At 39.4% G+C, this 12287-nt stretch overlaps 1 protein-coding gene across 10 annotated transcripts in view; it reads right to left on the bottom strand.

Annotated features, from left to right (window-relative positions):
* KALRN (kalirin RhoGEF kinase) overlaps positions 1-12287 on the bottom strand; it is a 459310-nt gene that overhangs the window by 241338 nt on the left and 205685 nt on the right. For all 10 annotated transcript variants that reach the window (XM_021400221.1, XM_021400222.1, XM_021400212.1 and 7 more), the window contains exon 6: positions 5959-6081. In XM_021400221.1, coding sequence (XP_021255896.1) covers positions 5959-6081 — 123 coding nt within the window. The remainder of the gene's footprint in view (positions 1-5958; positions 6082-12287) is intronic.

The following is a 12287-nucleotide window of genomic DNA, read 5'->3' as shown; positions in this document are numbered from 1 at the left end:
AGGGAAGAGTTGACTAAAAATCCAGAATAGCACATCCTATCAGACATTGTGTTTCTTATCTCAATACGCTGTCACCATTACTGGGAAAAATGAGGTCAAGATTGTGAAGGGGATTTGGATTGCAGCTGTGGGTTGAAACAAAATTCAATATGGCTTCAAAGCACTGAAGAATTTTAGTTTTGGGAGGAAAAAAACAAAAAAAATACCATTTAGCAGACCACAATCCACAAAAAATGCAAGACGCTTATTTTCCCATCATGAAGTAGAATAAAATTGTAAGCCAGTGACTTTCATCTTTATCTGCCAATGTGTAATGCTCTGAGTAAAATGGAACAAAAAAATCTATAATGCCAAAATTTCACTGTCAACATTTCACAGAGTTAAAACTTCCTTTCGCTCTGGTTTGTTCATCTCTAGAAACTGAATGAATTGAGAGTTTCTGTGCTACTGTTACATAGCTCTTTTGATCCTAAAAGAAAGTAAATTAAATAGAGCAACCGATGTCTGTGACTTTATTTTTCCTTCAGGTTGGAAAATCCACAACTAGCAGATTCATAGAGAGCTTCACTTTAAATATAACCTAAGTCCAAGCTTTTTGTTGTTTTCCCTGCTCTGTTTTTTCACAGCAGTGTCCCCAAAGAGTACTGCAAGGGATCACTGATTTATGGCTACACAGAAGTACAGTAGGTAAACCATGAGAAAACAATACATTAATGTCTGGAAGCAAGGGCAAAAGCACTACAGTTGACATTCTGTTGTACTGAAACTGGGGGACAACCAAGTTTTGGCTAACATTTTCTTTATAGTTGACAAAACATTATTTTACATATATTTGCAGTTTCCAAAAACAGTCATCATGTTAAGGGTTAATTTTTCATTCACTTCTTTCAACTGTGAAATTTAGGACAACAAAGGGGACTTTTTGCTCCTGAAGAACACTCGACAAACAAACATAACAAAAAAAAACATTCCTTCGCATGTGCATCAGTATCATAATGTGCAAGAGTATTTCTGACAGTTTAGGGAGGCCATGTGCAATGCCTACTAAGTGCAGAATACCTTATCCTGTCCACTGAGTCTTAGTCCACTCCTGTGGCCTAAAGATGGCCTTGATTCTCATAATTAAAGTCTAAAACATTTCCTTCCAGTGTTTGTTATCATCACTCAAGTCCCTAATACTTGTTAAGATGACAGCCTTTGACAATAAGCACTGACAGTAGTGGTGATTCAGTTGTGGAATGATCTCCCATGGGTAAACAAAGCACACATTCAGACTTGATTGTCTAAAGGGCATGCTGAGAGACCTTCCCTCTTAATTAAGCTCTCCAACTCTAGCTGGAGTTATGCCTTCTTCTATTACACATACATAGAGAACACCTTACGCTCTGGAAAGAAAATTGAGCAGTGATAAGCATTAAATTTGCAAGAAACTTGGCTGTGTTCATCTCCTTTCCTAGAGAAATAGTTGAGATACTGTGATAGAGTGAATGTGGAGTTTTGCAGGTTAACTGAAGGCAAAATTTGATTGTTGAGGCAGAAAAAGAAAGCTCTCACTGTGTTACCATGAGTTTAGAAACCATCTGTGAAGTGAACCTAACACATAAATCCAAAGCAGAATGTTTTGGTGATAAAATAATCTCATGAGATATCTTTAAGACCTTTAAGTTTCTATAAGAAGACCAATTACATTTAGCATGTTGCAGAATAACGTTGGATGGCATTTTAGCTCAGCCTACATACAGAAAGATATTGTTCTTTTAATATCAAAGATGGGATTTTTTTCAAAAGGCCTTATTAGCCTTTACAAAGTAATTGCAATTTCTATGAAATATATTGCGACTTTCTTAAGATGATATGCATCTCCATCTAGTGTCAGACAACTAACTCCCTGACAGCCAGATGGGCAGCACTGCCAACACTGTGCAGTACTGTATTTATGTATGCTCTGTGGAAAGTGATAATTCACTCTTTAAGAAGGTTAACATATCCAGGCATAAAACAGTCCTGGCAAAGGAAATACGAGCAACCTCAGTTGGAACAAGTGATATGTATGCCATCTATCCAAGTACAGAGCTATGATCAGTGTGGTATGAGAAAGGCTCTGGTGCTTCAGTGTAACTCAATCAAATTGACTAGATTAATGAGATTCTTCACAAAATACTGGAGCTAAATATTCATCTTCATGGGAAGAAGTATTGCTTCGGTATAAATATTATACAGCTGTGATAAAGACTAACATAATTTATCTTGAAACTGAAGTGAAAACAAGCATTGCCTTGAATTACAGGAAGAATATCTATGGTCTTTATTTGAAAGAAAAACACCACACTACATTTTTTTATCTCAAATATATGACTTGTCCACATTCCATATGCCACATTGTTCACTTCAAAGGAAGAATTATTATTGGTTAAAGTAAAATTGTTTTTCCATAAAGGAGCTTTGGTCACAGAATGCCTGTAAGGGTCTATAAGGAAGAGCACGTGACAAAAGACATGACCAAATAAACACCAGAGGAACTAAGAAAAGCATTGTAACTACTGTTAGTTATGACAGGCCTAAAGAACATTAGGCACTAATGGAAAGAAAAACAAAATACCTTAAATATCCAAGATATGATCCAACTTCTGCTCAAGTCTGTACATTTTTTCCCCTACAAAACATGCAGTCATGCTCATCTACATGCTCCTCTTCCACATCTTCTCTCAATACTGATTTTAATATATTGAAAAAAAAAGGCAAAACAAAAACACCACACAACCAAAAACTCACACTCAAGAAGAGCGTTTTAAGATCTTGTAATTCAGATTCATGATAGCTAACTTATTCTCAGTCTAACAGCTGCTGAGACTGACATGTCTGCTTAGAAAAGATCCAGTTAAATTATAAAGCAAATTCCTACCAAAATTACAATCATACAGCAAATCTCCAGAGAAAAACCAAATAGTGTAATCTAGTTTGCCGTAAACACTCAGAAACCAAAAGATTTACATTAAAAAAAAAATTGCAGTATCATTTAACCAGGTTTAAAACACCATTATTCTGGAACCAGTCTCCACATCTTGAGCCTCAAGCACAGTAGCTAAATATTTGAGTTTTGTAGCAAGCATGAGAAAGCTCACAGGTTCCTCAGATATGAATGTTTGTGTTTATTAAAACCCACTAACTCTTAATTTTTCAGATTTCAGTGGATCAATTTACCATATCTGGGATGGCAAACAGGTCTGAGGGATACAACCACCTACATTATCATCTATAGTAATGGAACAGGAAAGGATTCCTGGCATTTTCTATTTGCAGTCTATGACAGGAAAAGACTGGGAAATAATTATAAATGCAAATGAACATATGCTTAGTATTAAATTCTCCAGAGCTATAGTTTTCTATCTCACACATTCTGCGTTATGTTACTTAATCCTAATCCTTAAATTTACAAGTATTTATCAGTGGGTAATTTAACACAAGAAGCTTCCAGATGTGTGAAAGCAGCGTACACAAACACATCAGGAGCAGAGCTTTTGGAAACAGACACTGCAAGGCAAAGAACTGCACACCTAGCACAGTGACCAAAGTGCCTCTTAATGCCTTATAAATGTCATCAAATTGGCACACACGCACTAGCCGTTACCGTTAACTTCCTCTGTATTTGCTTTGCTCAAGTAAGTCTCAGACTCAAGTTTATTGTTGACTATGGCTGGCTCTTGTCTTGAACTACCACAGAGGCTTCATTCTTCCTACATTTTGTCTTCCCACATGCTCACAAAGCTCCCATGCATGCCAAGAGACACAGCTACTTTCTATCACAGGAGCTTGGCTGTGGCCAGGAAAGGGTCGCTTTAATTTCAATCTCTTCTTGCGCTTCCTGCTTGCTTTCTCTCAGTCAGGATGACTAGTATGCAGCCCAACACCCTTATGCAGCAAACTGATGTCTTCTGCATGCAAACATACTTATGTTCACAATGCTGATTTCTGGGGACAACAAGAGTTGCTCTTTTTTTTTTAGCAAGTAACTTGCTCCATTTAAAAACCAGCAACACTGCTGACAGCAGGTCTACACACAGGCCTTTCAGCAAGGGGTTCCTGCACACACTTGTATGTTTCAGCCCAATTAATTAGAGCAGAATGGACGGCCATCTCTTACTTAAATTTAGAGGGTGAAAGTTGAAGGTGTCCAGTACTGATGCCCTTCCACATTAATCTTGTGTGCGTAAGAGACAAAGAAGACAATCTTCATTGCAGCATCACTCACACTAACCACATGGAACTCCACATGATTAAACATTTACGTAGTTCACATCAGAGATGGAGCAAAATGGGAGGGAGGACACCTGTCCCACTCTTCCCCCGCAAAAGAAAAGGTTTCTCTTCTGGGCAGCTCCATAGGATATGAGCTTGGAAGTGGTGAGAGGCCAGCACTAGGAGCCAGGGCTACAGAGAGGTCCCTACACTCAGCAGGTTCCCAAAGACCTCTGCAAATGTCTCACTTTCTGGCATCTTTTGTTCCCAAAAGTTCACTAGGAGGCTGACAGAAGAATGGAGAAAATCTGTTTTTTTTCCATTAGGTGGCACCCTCTCTGTCATCCATTAATTTTCTGTTAACATTAATTATCTCTTTCCAAGCTCAGTTGCCAGTTATTTTTGGAAAATAATGCCAGGCAGTACCACAAAAGGATAAAGGGAGGTCTTTCAGCTTGACTCTTCTGACAATGCTTTCAAAAGGATTATGATGGAGTTTACATCTATCATAATCCAAATGACTTTTAATGTATTAACCTCCAGGACGTGTTTATTTGTTAGGATTCTGTGAACAGCAGTGCTATATGGAAGCCACGTTACTCTGCATTTTGCTGGATGGCAATGTGATGGCAAGCTTATTAAGTGCCTAGAGCCTATTTTTTCAGTGCTCGTTTCAATTATAATCACAATAAATGCATTAATAGACTATAAACATTTCTCACAGAGTTTAGTGAGAAATAGATTGGTGGAAGTGGTGGGTGGATTTTAGGTCAGATAATTTAATTACCTGAGCAGAAACTTAGTCAGAAGAAAAGGGTTAATGCAATCTTATGAAAGGAGTGGGCAACCTTGGTTGGTCAGGATCTCTTTTTCACCTTTCAGAAAACCTTATCTTTGGTAGCACAGTAGGGTGTGACTCCCTAGTGATGTAAACCACAAATTTAAACAACTACCTCCACCTTTGAGGCCTCATCCCCAGTGCAAATATAGTCCGACCACGCACAGTATGAAGCAGTTGGCTGAGTCAGGGCAAGCTTTTGTGTAGAGACAGCATTTGGAGAGGGCTCATCTCTTTGTTGTACAGCTGAAGCAGGGTTTGTGTGTGCATTTTTCTAACCCACCACAACAATCAAAACATCAATACGTTATGTCCAGAACAAACACTTTATGCAAGGTAAGAATAAGAAAGAGAGCAAAGCACTTATAAATGGATAATTATACTTTTTTCTTTTTTTAAATAATAACAATTAAAAAAAATCCAAAGGTAAGGTGAATGGTATTGAAAAGGACTAACTGATTAACTATTGAAAAAGCCAAAATCTCCCTGTGGCCACAACTGACAGATGATTAGTGTCTTTTTCAAGGTTTTGAGAAGTACTTTAGCAGGGTATGAGAGAAAAATCATAAATTATTCAAGACTACATACAGATCTCATTAATTTCCCGTCAAAGAAATGTCAAAAACTTAGAAAATAATTGTATTTGCTCTTCAAATTGTAAACAAATGCCACTGGACGTGCTGATCAAGGAAATAATGGTATCAGCATCTGGGTGGACAGAGCAACACTGCTTCTCAGAAAGTGGGCTGCTACCACAGCCCAGCCTGACTTTCTCTGCTTCACCTCTCATGGTTCCCTAGGGCTCTTTGAAATGGAAGCAGCCTCACACGCCTGCCTTGATCACACACACAGACCTGCCGATCACAGCATGCCCCCAAACTCACCATCGAATTCATGGCAAAGTGATTGTGCTGCGTCTGTAGGTCAAGGGCATGTTGGTAGCTCACGCCAATCTCCGTGTGACTCTGCAGGAACAATTCTTTGTTGTGGCTGATCCAGTCAAACATCTAGATGTATGCACACAGGACAGAGAAAAAAAAGTATTAGAGAGGGATGAAAAAAAATGGAGACTGTGCAGAATATAACACCTCACAGTTCTGAGACAGATTTATACGTAACATGGAAAAAAAACACCTCACCAACTCATCTATATTGCTTCATAGAATCACAAATGTTGGAAAAGATCTATAAGATCATCTAGTCAAACTGTCAACTCATCTCTACCATGCCCACTAACCATGTCCTGCAGTGACACATCTGCATGTTTCTTGAACACCTCCAGGGTTGGTGACCATCACCCTGGGCGGGCTATTTTAATGCATTACCACTCTTTCTGAGAATAAATTTTTCCTAATATTCAACCTAAATCTTCCCTGGTGCAACTTGAAGCCTTCACCTCTCATCCTATCACTGTTACCTGCGGCCAAACCCCACCTCACTACAACCTCCTTTCAGGGAATTGTAGAGTGATAAGGTCTCCTCTGAGCCTTCTCCTCTCCAGACTGAACAATCCCAGTTCTCTCAGCCACTCCTCATAAGACCTTTGCTCCAGGCCTCTTACCAGCTTTGCTGCTCTTCTCTGGACATGCTCCAGCACCTCAATATCTTTCTGTTGTGAGTGACCCCAAACCAAATACAATATTCGAGGTGCAGCCTCACCAGTGCTAAGTACAGAGGGACAATCACCTCCCTGCTCCTGCTGACTGCACTATTGCTGATACAAGCCAGGATGCCGTTGACCTTCTTGGCCAGCTGGGCACACTGCTGGATCATGTTCATCTGGCTGTTAACTAACACCCCAGCTCCTCTTCCACCAGGCAGCTTTCCGGCCACTCTGCCCCAAGTCTGTAGTGTTACATGGGGTTGCTATGACCAAAGTGCAGGACCCAGCACTTGGTCTTGTTGAAACTCATACAACTGGCCTCAGTCCACTGATCCAGCCTGCCAAGATCCTTCTGTAGAGCTTTCCTACACTCAGACAGATCCACACTTCCTTCCAGCTTGGTGTCATCTGCAAATGCACTGAGGGCGCACTCAATCCCCTCATCCAGATCAACAATAAAGATGTTGAACAGGGATCCAACTTTATCATTCCCAGCACTGAGCTCTACAACATCAGAACACTCCTTAACATCCAGAACCACCTCACTGCCCTCTCCTTTCTTTCAGAAATGTTCCATATCAAGATAAGCTGCTCAAGCAATGGCAACATTTAAGCTGTCACCATATGAACAAAATGATAGGTCAGGAAGCTTAATTTGTAAAGCATGTTCCTCAGTAAACTGATGCATGAGTCTTTTCCTATACATAATAGTAATTTCATATATAGAAAGATGGCAGCAGAGGGACCTAAATCAGAGGTTGCTTCATTTACTGAGGATCTTAACAGTTCATAAAGTACCCTCAATCCAGAAATGGACCAAAAATGTCATAAATATTATTGATGGGATTTTCTCACCCCGTTTTCTTTAGTCTATACATAAAATTTTCCAAATGTTGTATCCAAATAGCAAGTTGACTTCCTACTCTTATATTTCCTACATCTTTCCAGTTCTAGTGCCAAAAAGCACTCTATCTTCCACTTATTATTTTTGGGATGAAGAGGAAAAAAAATGTATTTTATTAATATCTAAAAAGAGCACACTTTTCAACTTCTTCCACTTCCAAGTGTATTTCCAAGCAAAATGGATAGTTCAGTACTTCAGACAGAAGCATGTTGAATAAAGCTGATGAAACTCATTCCTTATTTTGTAGGACTTTAATGTAACACTTCCATCTCCTGCATGTTCCTTAGTTATAAGCTGTCACAAGTCAGCTCGGAGATGGTATGTTTGTGTTTTGGCTTCTTCTGTGTTGTGTTGGAGATTAAACACTTTCCAAGTAGGATCCTTTCATTCTTTATGCCTAACTGCAGCTGTGCAGGCATTATAATCCTGTAACAAACATTTTCTGTTACAGAATCCCTTCAAAACGCATTCACTCATGTTGTCTCCGTCTCCACCCCTGCAAACTGGTGACCTGTCCATCAATAAGAACTCTATCAGAATTTAAAAAACCAACCAACCAAACAAACCAAAACACTACTTATTAATTCATTAAAATTCATTACTATAGAGACAGTGGAGGTCTGGCCAATACAGTCTCAGATGTTAAAGAAAGCACTTTAGGATTAAAAGGCAAGAGATCTATCTTTTAAGCAGCCATCAAAGGATCAGTCCAGATCTTTGTTGCAATATCACTGCGTTCTCCAGTCAGTAGCTGTTTTTTCCTTCAGCACCGAATAATAGATTTTGACCTTTGACAGAGGAAGAGCACTGCTCTGGCACTGCACGTTGCAATAGCTTCTCAGGGTCCATTATCTTTTCCCTAAAGACAAGGTGATCCCAAGAGCAGAGAGAAGGCCTGCATGGGTCACCTTAGAGTCCAGCAATAAACCCAGCATTTTGTGCTGAGCACTCAATTCAGCACAGCAGTGTATTGCTCTGTGCAGGGGATTTGCAGCAATAATATTAAATATCCCTTTCATTAGGAGGAAAATAAACATTGCAAGCACTCCAGTGCCACCAGACACACTGCACTGACATGGTCCCAAAAATATGACACTTCTGCCTGACTTCTTAAACTTTTATTTATGAAAATACACTTGCAGCTACAGAGTCTATGCTATCTTGAATTTCATGTTGATGAGGGCAAATTTGATTCAAGTTACAACGATGCAAGATCCAAACAACATTCTTGATTTGACCATTTTCTGATTTGTACCAATGGAGATGGTCAAAACCAGGCCTGCCATCCTTTTTTTTTTTTTTTTTCAAATATTACTGCCAATTAAGCAGAATGAAACAACCTAGTATAACCTGAAGAGCTACCTAAAGCTTTCTCATTGGACTCCTCTTCCTCACTTTATTAAGATTTAATTAAAGAAAAAAAAACACAAAATAATTTGCCACATTTGTGGTCTTAAAAAAAAGGCCATAAAGTAAGAAGAACTGTACTGCTAAGGAATTTATGTCCCAACAAGATTTTACATCTCTACTTAGAAACAAACACAGACTTCTTGTAAGTACATATATGATCGATCTGAGTATTTTTTAATGTTTTAAACAATTTAAAGACATACAGGGAGAAGGAAATTGGCAGCAATCCACTGAAAATAAACAGTAAATCTAATATTTCATGCTTAGCGAGGCCAAATCGGGAACTTTTTAGAACAAGTAATTTAAGCTAAGTATCTATTATTCTGTGGATAAGGAGCATTTCCTCCATCTAATCTATACACATATTGGATGAGAACGTATGTTATTTTAAACCATGCCTCTGCCCTTCAAAGTGCAATAATAGATTATAAAGGAAAAAAAAAAAAAACAAAATTTAAAAGATGATTAATAATTTTGTCTTGTTTAGTCAACAGAAATACACATTAGCAGTTGAAGATCACAGAATCATTAAGGTTAGAAGAGACCATGAAGATTATCAAGTCCAGCCATCAACCCTTCCCCACCATGCCCGCTGACCATGTCCCTCAGTGCCACATCTCCACGGTTCTTGAACACCTCCAGGGACGGCGACTCCACCACCTCCCTGGGCAGACTGTTCCAATGCATTACCAAAGATGTCATATCACCTTTCAAAACAGTATGTTTTTTAAGCTTCTATTCATGGACAGCAGCAGATTTTGGAAGAGACTTCAGTTTAGACTTTGAATCTTTCTATAATATTCTTCAAAGAAAAAAAGAAAAAAACACTGGTTTCTGCTAGCTTATGTCTATAGCAAATTACCCTCCAACAATGTTGTCTGGAGCCTCTCCCTTTAGCTGCTGCAAACTTCTCTGACTCAAAAGCTCAGAGTAAGAGTTGCTTCAAGTAGTTTGAACCAGGAAGAAAACAAAGCAAGACACTCAGGAATGAGTGCAGAAAAAAAAAGGTGCAGATTCATAATGGTTTCCAGAAGGGTTAATGATTCTTTGCTCAGTAAAAGCACTGAATAATAAGCAGTCCACACAAACACTCTCACTTTAAGCAATAGCTATGGCTTTGCAAAACTGCAGGCATGTCTACCTTATGCAATACATCACTGTATCTGAGATACCCAAATAATTTCCAGATGAATTGGTACCTCTGCATGGCTTAGTCCAGTGCTGCATGGAAATATTAGCCTGGTGCCCAAAATCAGAACAGCTTGGGCATGGTACTACTTTGATTTGTCTATGGCTTTTGTTGCCAGGGCTTGTCCATTCAGAGATTTCTCAAGCATTTCTGTTTAATGCTCACTGAATTGCAGACATTTTTCAAGTAGCCTGAAGAATGGATTGGGTTTTTTTCATTGTCCACCGATAGCAACAAGGAAAACTTTGTGCTCTCATCCTCCTAATCAAGGATGCCCAGGAATGATAAGTACCACACAGTCCCACAGACCGCAAGATTTACTTAACAAACATGGGGTTTAAATAAGTAAATAATGAGGTTGTTTGCTTGTGAGATCTAACAATTGTGTTTTCAAACTTCTCTCTTCAACCACAAAGACTATAAATGGACTGAAATAAAATGAATTTCTCATGATAATAAAATTGGAAGCTGAGGCTCTGTGAATATACCAGATGCCAAGTGACTCGCAGTGAAGCTATGAGAGCTGGTAATGCGTGGCTGTTGGGTTCAATACGAATACTGCCCATATTAATAGCAATATTTCCTGAAAGCTTTCTAGTTAAACTTGTTTTCCACATGAAAAACATTGATGCTTCCTGTGTTCCTGAAGTGAATGAGCTGGTCAGTTTGCTTAATTAAAGCAGACCATCAAGAATGTGAGTGTGGCAAAGACCCAACAATTGCTATTTTACTCAACTCTGTGAAGACCGCTCTAGTCTGGGCTCCTGGAAAAATGTTCAGCATCCTTTGATAAGTTAGTTTCCCTGTCAAACGAATGACTTTTTAATGCAGTAAACAGCAGAATCCAGAGAATGTGCCCTGAGAGATCAGTTTAGACTAGACACTGTCTCAGCTGCCTGATGTTTTCCATGTCATTATCATGTTGCTAAACAGCATTATAATCAATGGATTTCATCCCATTCATTTTAAAAGGGCCCTTACAAACCTAGCCAAGTGATCACCATGAAATTAATAAATCTTTAGTTATTCATTTGACCAGGCTATGAGCACCCTGATCCAGCTGCACGTGTCCCTGTTCATTGCAGGGGAGTTGGACTAGATGGCCTTTAAAGGTCCCTTCCAACTCAAACAATTTTATGACTTGCTTCCTAGTTGGAGTGGTACAGACTGCCAGTAAGCTAATTCTTAAGTCTGCTAATCATTTCTGCAGTCATGAATTCACACTAAACAGGAACACAGGATCACTTAAGGCTCGCATACCAACAATCCTCAATGCCTCCCAGCTTGGCGCTTCTCTGTACTGCTGTAGATAACCTGGAGACCCATTAAGCTGTTGGAGTTTTCCAGTGACTGAGTAGCTGAGAGGACGGCTTAAGCACACTTAAAACAGAAGATAAACTTCCAGTGTGATTATCTCTCGCAATCCCTGTCTCTAACAATACATAAAGGAAAGAGAAAGCATATGCTGACAAACGTTAAGTGCTAAAAAGTACACTGCCCTACATTTAACTCAATTATGAGAGAGCCAGAAGAGCCAAGAATGGTCCAGAGGGTCTTCTTCGAAAGCTTTACTAAAGCATCTACCCCAACCATCATTAATGATTGTACATGCACCAGTAATTATTACACATGTAGTCTTGGGGCCACTTCCCCTGAGGGTTAGGATACCAGATTCTATCTCTAGCTTCAGTTGTGCTAGCAACAATGAGTTCTTAACCTCATGTTTTGTCATCAGGTTGACGAGTTACTAGAAAATCCAGGTTAAGTGTTAGACCAAACAGCAGGTCTCCAGCTGGTCATGAGTAAGTCCTATGGAAAAGGAAGGGGAACACATACTTTCCCTGGATTTGTAACATCTGGCAGGATAGTGAGAACAGTGTGAGAACAGCTGTTTGAGAACAGAGAAGAAACACGGATACAGAACAGCATGTCTGCAGATTGTGTGCTGTCCTGCCCTACCTCCTATAAAATTAGATTTATTATATTTCAAATAATATCCTCTGCTCTCTGGCTTTTGCCAGAGCTCCCTGAGGAGCATTTGTATTGGACTGTGTAACTGTGGGGCAGAGCACCATAGGATGGTGTTCTCATCACCCGACTGGCAGCA

The sequence above is a fragment of the Numida meleagris genome, chromosome 5, assembly GCF_002078875.1.
Source record: "Numida meleagris isolate 19003 breed g44 Domestic line chromosome 5, NumMel1.0, whole genome shotgun sequence".
Classification (NCBI taxonomy): Eukaryota; Metazoa; Chordata; class Aves; order Galliformes; family Numididae; genus Numida; species Numida meleagris.
The sequence above is the reverse complement of the archived record's forward strand: the minus strand, read 5'-3'. Positions and strand labels throughout refer to the sequence as shown.